This window comes from Gopherus flavomarginatus, chromosome 2 (assembly GCF_025201925.1).
Source record: "Gopherus flavomarginatus isolate rGopFla2 chromosome 2, rGopFla2.mat.asm, whole genome shotgun sequence".
Lineage (NCBI taxonomy): Eukaryota > Metazoa > Chordata > Testudines > Testudinidae > Gopherus > Gopherus flavomarginatus.
In genome coordinates this window covers 44,392,574-44,405,555 of record NC_066618.1, presented here as the reverse complement: position 1 = coordinate 44,405,555, position 12,982 = coordinate 44,392,574, and the positions used below count along the sequence as shown (strand labels likewise).

General features: G+C 39.9%; 1 protein-coding gene across 11 annotated transcripts in view; it reads right to left on the bottom strand.

Moving 5' to 3' along the window:
• The window catches only part of ADAM22 (ADAM metallopeptidase domain 22), a 211,400-nt gene that overhangs the window by 186,723 nt on the left and 11,695 nt on the right, over positions 1-12,982 (bottom strand). For all 11 annotated transcript variants that reach the window (XM_050939515.1, XM_050939517.1, XM_050939518.1 and 8 more), the window contains exon 3: positions 1,160-1,236. In XM_050939515.1, coding sequence (XP_050795472.1) covers positions 1,160-1,236 — 77 coding nt within the window. The remainder of the gene's footprint in view (positions 1-1,159; positions 1,237-12,982) is intronic.

The following is a 12,982-nucleotide window of genomic DNA, read 5'->3' as shown; positions in this document are numbered from 1 at the left end:
GGGTTTGGAGAAGACAAAATCATCTCCTTGACACTCCCCAAAATACAAGCGCCAGCAAGAGCAGATGATGCCACCAACACATGCCTGCTTCAGCACAGTTTTAGGTATTAATGCTAACATCAATATTTGCAGAGGAAACAGAATCGCTAACGTTGGCCTTGGCAGGCAAGTGATTAACTGATTTTCAAATATATTGTTATAAAGGGCCAAGTTTCCAAACTGGTTTCCAAAACTCCATCCACAAATTTGGCATACACTTCTGCTTGTGCAACCACAAAACTGACTTTCCTCTCCCAAACTCCTCAAAAAAGCATTTATTTTTCATAAATAAAGGTTTGATGCTGCCATAGAAATGTAATATACAAGTTTGTAAATAAAAGCAACAACTCACTCTAATTATAGTAAAGACAAAATATATATCATTTTGAATATAACACCTGTTCCTGGGGACATATATTAAAAATACATTTCCCAGGTTGTTCTGGTATCCTTGGTCCTTCCTTTTATTTGATAAGATTTGTGCATGAGCAAATACAATTTCAGAAGCCCTTTTGAAACCTTGCATAAAATCTCATATTACAAGCCAAATAGCACCTTTCATTTTCATCACTACATGGGGAAAACTGGGGACAGAATTTAGTTTACATTACATTACTGGTTTGAGAGAGAACAAATTTTTAAATTTTGAAAAACATTGCATTTCATCTCTTAGCGCTGGATTCAGGGGTGGCTCCAGGCACTAGAGCATGAAGTGCCTGCCTGGGGCGGCAAGCCGCGGGGGGTAGCCTGCTGGTCGCTGTGAGGGAGGTATGCCTTCGGCCTTCAGCAGCATGCCTGCGGGAGGTCCACCAGTCCTACGGCTTTGGCAGCAATATGTCTGCACGCTATCTATTGCAGAATTGCAAACTAAATAATAATATATCTTACAAAACATCTTACAATAAGGTTCTTAGTAAGTAGCAATATTTGAAAATATGCCAAAATATACAGAGATATTTGATAAAACAAGGAAAAACAAATACTATTTCAAATCCACTAGATACATACAAATATTATTTATTATTGGTATTACGGTAGCACCTGGGGACTTCAACCAAAATAGGCATCCGATTGTGCTAGGCACTTTATAAATACAGAATAAAAGACAGTCAGTACTTACTGGTTTAGCATTACATCTAGAATGAATGATGACCCAAATGCATCAACCTGGAAGCTGGCTCGGGCAACATGAGTGGACTGCAACGTTAAAAAGATTGGAATGTGTTAGCACTCTGCTATGTCAAAATGTATCACATAGATTTGAGAACATAGTATAGACAAAAAAATGAAATAAAAGTATTAAGCATCAATATGCCATTAGCCCAGGAAAAATTCTTACTGTTTAGTGTACAAATATGTTGAATAATGTTTTTTTCTATATTATCTGATTTTATTCAAGATGTAGAAGTAGAGGATAATAAACCCAAATAAATAGAGGCAATTTCCCTTTCATAAATTTCTACCTTTGCAACCCGTCAAACTTAGGATCTCCGCAGGTAGGAGTTTTCAATGCATCACCCTGTATTGGGGTGTTATTTCTCTCATATTACATCACTATTGATCCACAGGAACTGTAGGACACAATATCTTTCTTTGGAACTCATATTCTCAACAGAAAGGTAAACACACCACAAGCCAACCTTCCCTGACTAATCATCTAGATTGCACCTGGATCTGGAGACAAATCTGTGGAGAATAGCTTGACAGCTACTAACATGAAGCATGCTAACTTGGTTAGACTGCTTCTTTGTGGTCTGGTCTAAACACCCTCAGCCCTCACTGAAATTATATAGCGATGGAAGGTACTCAGCACCTTGCAAGATCAAACCCTTGATCTTGATGCATGGAATTTTCTCTCTTCAGCGCACATACATAGGAGTGATAGCAGTGTTATAAATTGCTAAACCATACAGTCAGCTACATTTATCATGTGGTTTCTGGCCGCCTCACTTACATTCTACCCACTAATCCATCTCGGCCAGAACAACTTCCAACATTCCAAATCCCTGAGCAGCTACAAAGAGCTGCCATTTAAAAAACCTGAACAAACAATGTGCTAGAGAAGTCTCATTCCTTCTCTCCTAGCCAAGTGTATCCTTCCTTCATTACCACCAAAATTACACTAGTCCAATATTTAGTCTTACTCAATGACACGTATAAGGTCTGTTGTCTCACAACCTGCAGGGCTAGAAATGGGAGCCTTCCCCCCATCCCCATTAGAAAAGGAAAATTCCCAATGGGACACAGAGCACATGACACTAGTCCTAGAAAGTCCCAAAAACTAAACTGCAAAACTGATTTTTGTTTAAATAAAAAGCCATTTTTAGATCACTCTGGTGGAGGTTTAAATTAGTTGCAATTCTTCTTTCCCTCTGAACCCTGTACAACTGGACTTGTAGTAACTAAGGCAGAGGGATTTAAAGGCTTTATAGGCAGAAGGATTAAAAAAGTACTATATTTTTTCTTTAAAAACCCCTCGTAATACATTTCTGTAAATAAATGCAATACAGGTTACTACAGAGGTTATCAAGGATTTACTGGCGGTCAGTTGGGATGGCCTGCACAACTCACTCCAAAGGTGTGGAAGCAAAGGCCATATTTTCATGCTTCTCAATACTGGGGTTGGTACAGTCCAGGGAGCAATTTATAGAAGCCTCAAGTTTGTCCTAATTTATGGTCATCTGCCCATTGACCCTAGAGTCTTTCAGCACCTGGAGATTGCACCCTTTCCCCTCAGGAACATCCCTATGCCTGAAGTAGTAGGGGGTGTTGTGGCCTAAGGACATATGCCAAATCTGTGCCACTCAGGTAACCCACAAATACAAGTGGAATCCTCACAGAGGCAGATAAGCCAGCTTTGGGGCTACTTTGCTGCCAGAGCAGAATTGGGCCCAATAGATTTTTACATTTCATAAATGGGGGTTGTGATATTAGGAAAATTAGCCTGTAACACACGTCGCTCCCTTCTACAAAGTGCAGAGGCACACACTTCCACAAAGGGGTCCACAGAAAGAAATGCCTGGGCAACTATATGGGGCACAGTGAGTGCTGTATTCACATTGGAAGGTCATGTGTTGAGAAAAGGCTGTTCAGTAAGCTTTCAGCATAAAGAGGGAAGGAAAATAGTGAAGTACAGTAGAACACAATTTGAAATCCAATCTGTCATGTTTGTACCGACAAGCTAGTGTCACCAGCTCCCAGGCTGGTAAGAGCTTTGAAAAGGAAAAAATAGGAACGCTGGCCCAAAATATTACAGAGAAAATCCTCCTGGAGAGGCTTTCTGGTGGATGCTCCCTGTTTACAGTTGTGAAGAGGAACAAGTCAATTTTCCTTGGCTTTAAGAAGAGGAAAGTTAGGTTAGTCTGTTCAAAGGCTCCCAGGGGTCCATCCTCTTTCATAGGGAGAAGCTCTCCTCACTGCTGTCAGTTGCTAATTATATCATCAGCAGAGTCAGAGCAGCACCGACTGTACTGAGAACAAAAACTCACGCTGGCTGCTGCCCTTAGAAAGGGATTGGTAGGGAAAAAACGGGAGCTCCTCCAATGGTAGTTACTCCCAGGGAACTGGAGAAACATCCCCATCTGCACTGCAGATGAGGAACCACAAGGAAAGCTCAACTGGAGGAAGAGGAAAGGACCAGATCCCCTGAACTTCCCTCTTTGGAAAGTCAACATCATTTTACAAAAAGATTCCTGAAGGATTAAGGAGGGATGAAGGCCCTGTAGCCTTGCCTACTCCTTGACTTTGGAATGCAGGGAGACATTATGCCTAGTAGAGTTCACAGCACTACGACTCTCCTATCTTTCCTTGTCTACTTCTCTTGAAGCACTGAACTGCTCCTAAGTTCCCTGTGCTACTTGCAGCCCACAATGAGCTACCAGGATCAAGTTCTTACAGGCATTACCTTATCCTTTCCATGCCTGGAAATATATAATGGAGACACATTCGCCATCAGTTTCCTTGCTGGAAAAGGAAAACACGACAAGTAAAGAGAATTACACCCTTTTGGTTTGCTGGCTTCTTTTTTAAAGTACACTGCATAGGTATTTTGTTGAAGGTTCATTAATATGGGAATTTCAATGTAAGAGAGTTAAAACAAGTAACAGGGGTCCCCCCCAAAATAGAGACCCTAAGTCAAATTTTTTAAAACAGAATGATTTTTTAAGCGCTTAGAAGATAAGTAGTATTGCTGAATCCAATCGAAGTTTGAGGTTGGACCTTCTCTTCAAAATGGTCCAGTTTTGGTAATGAAATGTATGTCCATATAAATCCCAGGAATTTAAACCCTGCTTTAGTTGTAAGAGCCAATGTAAAATTAACTACTGAACTGCTAGGGTGCCTCTTTATCGATATCTTTTTATATATACAATTCACATATTTATAGATTTTAAGGCCAAAAGACACAAGACCATTATGATCATTTAGTCTGACCTCCTCCATAACACAGGCCATAGAATGTCATGAGGTGATTCCTCCATCAAGCCTCTTATTTCTCATAGAGCTACAGCAGATCTTTTAGAAAAAGACATCGAATCTTGATGTTAAGACATCCCTGGGTAAATTGTTCCAATGGTTAATTACCCTCACTGTTAAAAACATGTAGCTTATTTCTAATCTGAAATTTGTCTAGTTATGAGATTCCAGGCATTGCATGCATATTTTTATACACACACACAGTTCTACACATACAAATTACACAGAAATGTGTATGTGTATATATACACCTGGAATCTCATAACTAGACAAATAAGCTACATGTTTTTAACAGTGAGGGTAATTAACCATTGGAACAATTTACCCAGGGATGTCTTAACATCAAGATTCAATGTCTTTTTCTAAAAGATCTGCTGTAGCTCTATGAGAAATAAGAGGCTTGATGGAGGAATCACCTCATGACATTCTATGGCCTGTGTTATGGAGGAGGTCAGACTAAATGATCTATATACACAGACTAAATGATATATATACACATACACATTTCTGTGTAATTTTTATATGTAGAACTGTGTGTGTGTATAAAAATATGCATGCAATGCCTGGAATCTCATAACTAGACAAATTTCAGATTAGAAATAAGCTACATGTTTTTAACAGTGAGGGTAATTAACCATTGGAATAGTTTGCTGTTGTATATATATATACACACATACACTTTTCATGTTATGACATTTATTGTGTTACAACCTTTAAAAAAAGAAAATGTGAAGTGGTACAATTTTTATGATAATCCCTTTCATGTAAAATTAGTCAATTTCAGGAGAGTGGGAGCTTTTCTGAAACTTTAAAATTATAGGGTTTTCAGGATATTTAGAATTATTCTGAAGTCTTCACTGAGTGTGCCTACAGCAAAATTGTTCAAAACCCCTTCAATTCTCTCTTTGTTATGCACTAGAGCTGAAGTGGTGACATCATTTTTAGGTGAATTTGATGTGCTCATATTCTCCATTTTCCTGTGCCATGCAGAGAGATTACTACTGATGCCTTGCAGTAGTCCCCAGTTTGCATTTTATGTTCAACCCAAGATTCCATAATTTACATCTGTGGTCCCCAAGAGTTCTAAGATTGAAACCCAAGGAGTTTAGAGAAGCCCAAATCTGGTACCATGTCCATCTCTTGCTTGCCACTGCAGCTACTAGCACCTCCAAGATTATCAAAATTATCTGTAGCAAATCAACAAGTTCGCCTTCCTTTTTCAGTTCTCAGGCAGCAGTGTATGCTCCTGATTTGGATTCCAAATGCCCTCTTTTCCGGTTGGATTTTACCACCTTTTTTTGGCACTTCCTCCATCAGAAAATGATGGTCCAAGAACCTCCTATTTATCTGCTAGAGGCCAAAAAATGTTCCTCATCTTTTTTTGTTTAGTTGTTTGGTTGTTCCATGGAGGCATGTTTGCTAACCTCTCACTTCAGCAAACCAGTCAGTCGTTTTGTACCGGCTTATACACCAGCAACTGCTGCACAAAGATCTATGCTGTTAGCTGTTCATTACTATATTATTAAATTTGAAGAGCATTCTAAAGCACATTTCAAATTCTTAACAATGGGCAAACTTTCACAGTTGTTAGGATCTTTGCAGGTGACATAACTAATTATTCCATATGTCATTACACAGTGACATTTCCCGTGGCTAATTTCATAGTAATGGAAGTGCAACTATGAGAGGCATGAAGGTTTGTTGTTTGGGAATTTTTTTTTTAAACTATTAAGGATATTGTGCCATATTGATCTGGTCTGGAAAATTTCCTCCCCCAAACATGTATCTGAGAGGTGCAATTACTGTGCTATTGGACACTAGAGCTGACCCTTGACCACTATTATTCCCAGACAAAAACTAAAATGTTAAAATTATGGTAAAGTAAGAGTACGTATAGGTAATATAAAGTAAAACATTACATAGATGTTGCAATTATCCAAAATTCATAGTTAAGGCTAAACTTAAAAGAAACCCAAACATGTTGAGACATGGAAATGCAGAGTTTCAACAGCCATTTTGATGATATTTTTGATAACATTTTTGTTAACAGTACTGTGCAATACGAAACATTTCAAAAAGTAGCCTTTTTGGCAACAGTTTGTTGTTGTTGTTTTTTTAAAATAGGCCATTTTGGACCAAACTCCTGTTTGTAAAAGAAATGTTGATGAACTCTAAGAGACCCAACAGAAAAAAAGAAATTTCATTCTGACTGAGTGGACATAGCTTTAATCAGAGGCTGGTCTCTGTAAACTGGTCAAGCACAGCATTGAGGGAGGAATCCTACTTCCAACAGACAGGAAGTAAAGAGGGATCCTTTATAAGAACCATCCCTTAGGAAACAGTTTGCTATAATAAAACACAGAATATGCAACATCCCAAATTATCAATAAGGAGAAATGGACAGAAAAAAAAATCCTCTGCCATCGTCTGACAATCTGAAGTAACATCAATTCAGCACTAGATCTGGTCGGAAATTTTTTGTCAAAAAAATCTCAGTTCGTCTAAAGCTAAACATTTGCAGCAATGTATCGAGGTTTGACAAAACTTTGTTCAGAAAAGTTTCTCAGGTTCAGGATAGATTTTTGAGTCAAAACACAGAAAGAGAGAGAGCACCCCAGAAGAACCAAGAGCCCAGTGGTTATGGCACTCAGCTGGGATGAAGGAGTCTCTGCTCTACCTGATTCAGACCAGGACTTAAACCTGAATCTTCCATATCCCACGTAAGTACCCTAACCATTGGACTCTTGGCTATTCTGGAGTACTTCAGTCAGTCTTTGTGTGTGTCTTCACTTCTCCCACCCCCATCAAAAAAACTATGAAAGTTTCTGTTCCATCCTGATGCACAATGGGAAAATTTTCAAAATCAAATTTTCATGGGACAGGAAAAATATTCTGAGCCTAGGAAACATACTGAATAGAGCTGGGTGAGAAATAATACTGAATATTTCTGCAAGATGCATGAAGTAAAAAACTTGTTTCTACATTATTTTTAAACAAGACTACTAAATCATATTTTGACAATCTGAACTGTTTAGAGAAGAGATAAAACGGCTACCAAAGAATTAACTTCAGATTCCCAGACACATGACAACAAAAGAACCAAAGGGAAGGAAATCAATGGATTCTTTTATGCCATCTAACTCAAGCAAGAGGACCAAGAAAGGCACCTGCAAGGGCTCATCTCAACCACTGAAGCAAGATAATCAATTATGTCATTCAGTTCTCAAACCAAGCAACTTTCCCAGAAAACTGAAACATTTTTATCATAGATGGGACACATCAACATGTGACAACTGAATCATAAAAATGGAGTTCCACTGACACAAGGAAGAAGCACACTATACAGCATATGAACAAGAGACAGAAGTAGAAAACACCATCATAATGAAAAAAGCGTACTGCTTCCAGCTCTAGAACAATCTAGAAGTTCCAGAACCATAATACTAACAGCTTGCGTGCAAGTAAATAAAAAAAAAAGACAGTGTGATTAATCTACCTCTAAACTAGGATGACTGCAGTACAACATATCCCAAAGAATGTTGTCAGTTTGCACAAGTGCATAACATGGAGTTCCTCTATAGACAACTCCTCTGTAGACAGTGCTGAGTGCCATACACAGCTAACATGGGGTAGTTAACAACTGACGTTATTAAAGATTGTGAAGTTAAAACACCATTCCTATGTGAAATATTACAGGAAATTTTGACACAAGTGATATGAAACTGAAGAGTCTAAAATCAGATTCAGGGTGATGTACAGCAGTATAATAGAGTGCTAAAAAGGTAGGGAATTGTTTACATGAACTTTTAGTTTGGGGCAAGCTGAGCTGTAAATCTAACTAATGCTAACAAGCCATGCCCTGATTGTGAGTGTGGGCCCTGCTACCCACACTCACAGGTGTTCTGGCTTTAATCTATGCTGCTTTGAAATGGGAGTAGATCACAATGCACTCGGGAATTGTTAATGTGTTGCAGCAGGGCCCACACTGACAAATGGTGCATGACAGGCTAGCACCATGCAGTTACATCCCAGCTTGCCCAGAACTAAGTGTTTGCGTAGATAAGCCTTTACTGTACACAGCACTCTATGGGCCAACACTTAGTCCTAGTTACATCATACAATCACAGAAATGTAGGGCTGAAAGGGATCTTGAAAGATCATTTACTCCAGCCCACTGAGGCAGGGCCAAGTACCATAATGAATCCAGAATAGATCCAATGATTTATTGCTGCAACCGAGACCAGAATTTAGTCCAGTGGTTCCCAAACTTCGTTTTGCCGCTTGTGCAGGGAAAGCCCCTGGCAGGCCGGGCTGCTTTGTTTATCTGCTGCGTCCGCAGGTTCAGCCGATCGCGGCTCCCACTGGCCGCAGTTCGCTGCTCCAGGCCAAATGGGAGCTGCTGGAAGTGGCAGCCACTACGTCCCTCGACCTGTGCTGCTTCCAGCAGCTCCCATTGGCCTAGAGCAGCGAACTGCGGCCACTGGGAGCCGCGACTGGCCGATCCTGTGGACTCGGCAGGTAAACAATCCGGCCCGGCCTGCCAGGGGCTTTCCCTGCACAAGCGGTGGAACAAGTTTGGGAACCACTGATTTAGTCCAATGTATTCAATCCTGTCACCTCCTCTGAAACTTCACGCAGGTGTCAGTGACCAGTTTTCAGAGACATGCCTATATTAGTAATAGAAAAAATCTCAGAACAAAAGAATCAGTCTTTTAAATGTTGTACAACACAAAAAATATGAAGAGAATGGGGAGCAACTGTGGTTCCCTAGGACACATGGAGGTGGTGGCCACTTTAAATATCTAATATTCACTAAAATATTTAGAATCATACAAAACTGAATCTGGTAAAATTATTGGATTCAGATATGATACCATCTGAAGGAACTGTCAAATCTCCATCTTGTCCCGACCATCCTTAGCAGGTACCTCTTGAAATACTTGTAGACAACAATTTACCACTTCCTTAGTCATTCTCTCTCTTTGTTCACAAGCTCTCTCTTTGGTCACACCTATAACTATATCTAGATACATATGGCAATTTCTTAAACAGATGCCAAACAAAAATGCAGAAACAAGAGAATGTGTTAGTGCTGTGTAAAAATTTAGTTAGAATATGTATGGGATGCTTCTGACTCCTGAGTGGCAAACATGCCACAAACTTTGCTGAAAAACTAGAAATTAGAAAGGCTATTTAAAAGGTTTTTTTTTCCATTTGTTTACTTTGTTAATACTGGACTACATTTTTCTATCTCTACACCTGCTAGGTTCAGAGGGTGCAGGGCTGCTGAGAGCGGGTTCGGGCCCCAGTGAAAAAAATGTTTTGGGCCCCACAGCAAGGGTGGACCGGCTAAACAGGGCCAACGAAGCTGGGCCCTGGGCCCCCTTCCGGACCTTCGGGCTCCGGTAATTTGTACCAGCTCCCACCCCCCGTCGGCCCTGAGAGGGTGAGAGAAGCATTATCAGCCAGATCCTCAGCTAGTTAGGAATTGACATAGCTCCACTGGCTTCAGCAGAGCTTTTCCAATTTACACCAGCTGAAGATCTGGTTCTGAGTTCTAAAATAGTTTCTCTCCATACAAACATCATGATACCAATGGACTATCAGAGCTAAAAGCAAGGGCTGCATATTCCATTGGAAAGCCAGGAATCTATTCTTTCCAGTAGTTAAAAGGTTTTTTAATTGTTTGTGGTTATTAAATTAGAGGCTGCTTAAACCTGTTCAGTGGGATGAAATAATGAGTCCTGGGGAAGACAGATGAGTGGACAGAGAGCTGATGGAGCAGCGATAATTGCAAGATCAATGCTGTTTATCCCATGGACATTACCACCATATGGGCAACATCTAAGTGGTAGTGGTGACCATTTTTAAGCAGCCCCTCTGACCACTTCACCTAAACTCTGCCTACTCGTCCATCTTCTCCAGAACTATTTCTAACACTCCAGACTTCTGAGTAGATTCAGTCGCCATTTATAATAAATAATTAAACTCCCAGAAAAGTACTCATGGGAGATGGGAGAGATTCCAGAAGACTGGAAAAGGGCAAATATAGTCCCCGTCTATAAAAAGGGAAATAAAAACAACCCAGGAAACTACAGACCAGTTAGTTTAACTTCTGTGCCAGGGAAGATAATGAAGCAAGTAATTAAAGAAATCATCGGCAAACACTTGGAAGGTGGTAAGGTGATAGGGAATAGCCAGCATGGATTTGTAAAGAACAAATCATGTCAAACCAATCTGATAGCTTTCTTTGATAGGATACCGAGTCTTGTGGATAAGGGAGAAGCAGTGGATGTGGTATACCTAGACTTTAGTAAGGCATTTGATACAGTCTCGCATGATATCCTTATCAATAAACTAGGCAAATACAATTTAGATGGGGCTACTATAAGGTGGGTGCATAACTGGCTGGATAACCGTACTCAGAGATTAGTTATTAATGGCTCCCAATCCTGCTGGAAAGGTATAACAAGTGGGGTTCCGCAGGGGTCTGTTTTGGGACCGGCTCTGTTCAATATCTTCATCAACAACTTAGATGTTGGCATAGAAAGTACGCTTATTAAGTTTGCAGATGATACCAAACTGGGAGGAATTGCAACTGCTTTGGAGGACAGGGTCAAAATTCAAAATGATCTGGACAAATTGGAGAAATGGTCTGAGGTAAACCGGATGAAGTTCAATAAAGACAAATGCAAAGTGCTCCACTTAGGAAGGAACAATCAATTTCACACATACAGAATGGGAAGAGACTGTCTAGGAAGGAGTATGGCAGAAAGAGATCTAGGGGTCATAGTGGACCACAAGCTAAATACGAGTCAACAGTGTGATACTGTTGCAAAAAAAGCAAACGTGATTCTGGGATGCATTAACAGGTGTGTTGTAAACAAGACATGAAAAGTAATTCTTCCGCTCTACTCTGTGCTGGTTAGGCCTCAACTGGAGTATTGTGTCCAGTTCTGGGCACCGCATTTCAAGAAAGATGTGGAGAAATTGGAGAGGGTCCAGAGAAGAGCAACAAGAATGATTAAAGATCTTGAGAACATGACCTATGAAGGAAGGCTGAAAGAATTAGGTTTATTTAGTTTGGAAAAGAGAAGACAGGGGACATGATAGCAGTTTTCAGGCATCTAAAAGGGTGTCATCAGGAGGAGGGAAAAAACTTGTTCATCTTAGCCTCTAATGATAGAACAAGAAGCAATGGGCTTAAATTGCAGCAAGGGAGATTTAGGTTGGACATTAGGAAAAAGTTCCTAACAGTCAGGGTAGTTAAACACTGTAATAAATTGCCTAGGGAGGTTGTGGAATCTCCATCTTTGGAGATATTTAAGAGTAGGTTAGATAAATATCTATCAGGGATGGTCTAGACAGTATTTGGTCCTGCCATGAGGGCAGGGGACTGGACTTGATGACCTCTCGAGGTCCCTTCCAGTCCTAGAGTCTATGAATCTATGAATCTACTCCCACCCCCGAAATGAGAAATCCTCCCCACAACCACCCTAAATTAATGTGGCCCAAGGGCTAGATGAGGTAATATTCAGTTTTGCACCTGTGACAGGTTTAATTCCAGATTTCTCATGACCCTCCAGAGTTAAAAAGGCAGCTTTATATAACTGAAATTGGCAAGTCTCCACTTCCTAATGAGATACCCAGCACTTGCTTCTAGCTTTGGAAAATCCTGAAATATTGGACTTTATATTCATGACAACTTTATGTCTAGAAAAGTTACTTTAGTTTATTTATAGAGTATTTTTAATTTAGTTATAATTTTAATCTCCTTCTGAGACCAATTAGCATAACTTTTGTTGTGGAAAAACTCTTCAGGGGATTTGTCTGTAGAACTTCTGGAAAAGTACTCTTATCAGGAGAGCAGGCAAGGATTCAGGTATGAGAGCAGTGGTGCTTATCTAATCTGCTAGATGTCTTTGAATATATCACTGCCATGACAAATAAGGGAAATTCAGTGGATGTTGTACCCTTAGGTTTTTCAAAGTGCTTTTGACAAGGTTCCACATCAGAGATAAAGGGCTAATGCAAAAAATCATGAAATAGAAGATAATATGGTGTGATGAATAAAGTACTAGATTAACAATAGGAAACAAAGAAAAGCCCTGGATGAAAACTTTTCAAGATAGAAATATGTTACAAGAGGATTAATCCAGGGTCAGGTTTGAGAGCTTCTAATTATTGTCATAATTATATTAAAACAAAACGATTTTGACTACTATTGAAGATAAGGCTTCTAAGAGAGTAGAAGTGGAGGCAGAGCAAACTGGGCCTGATCTTTAAGACTTTAAGGCCAGAAGGGATCATAATCATCTAGTTTGACCTCCTGCATATCACTCCTGTAATAGACCCCTAATCTCTGGCTGGGTTAGTGAAGTCCTCAAGTCTTGATTTAAAGATTTCAAGTTACAGAAAATCCACCATTTACTTTAGTTCAGATCAGCAAGTGACCCGTGCCCCAGGCTGC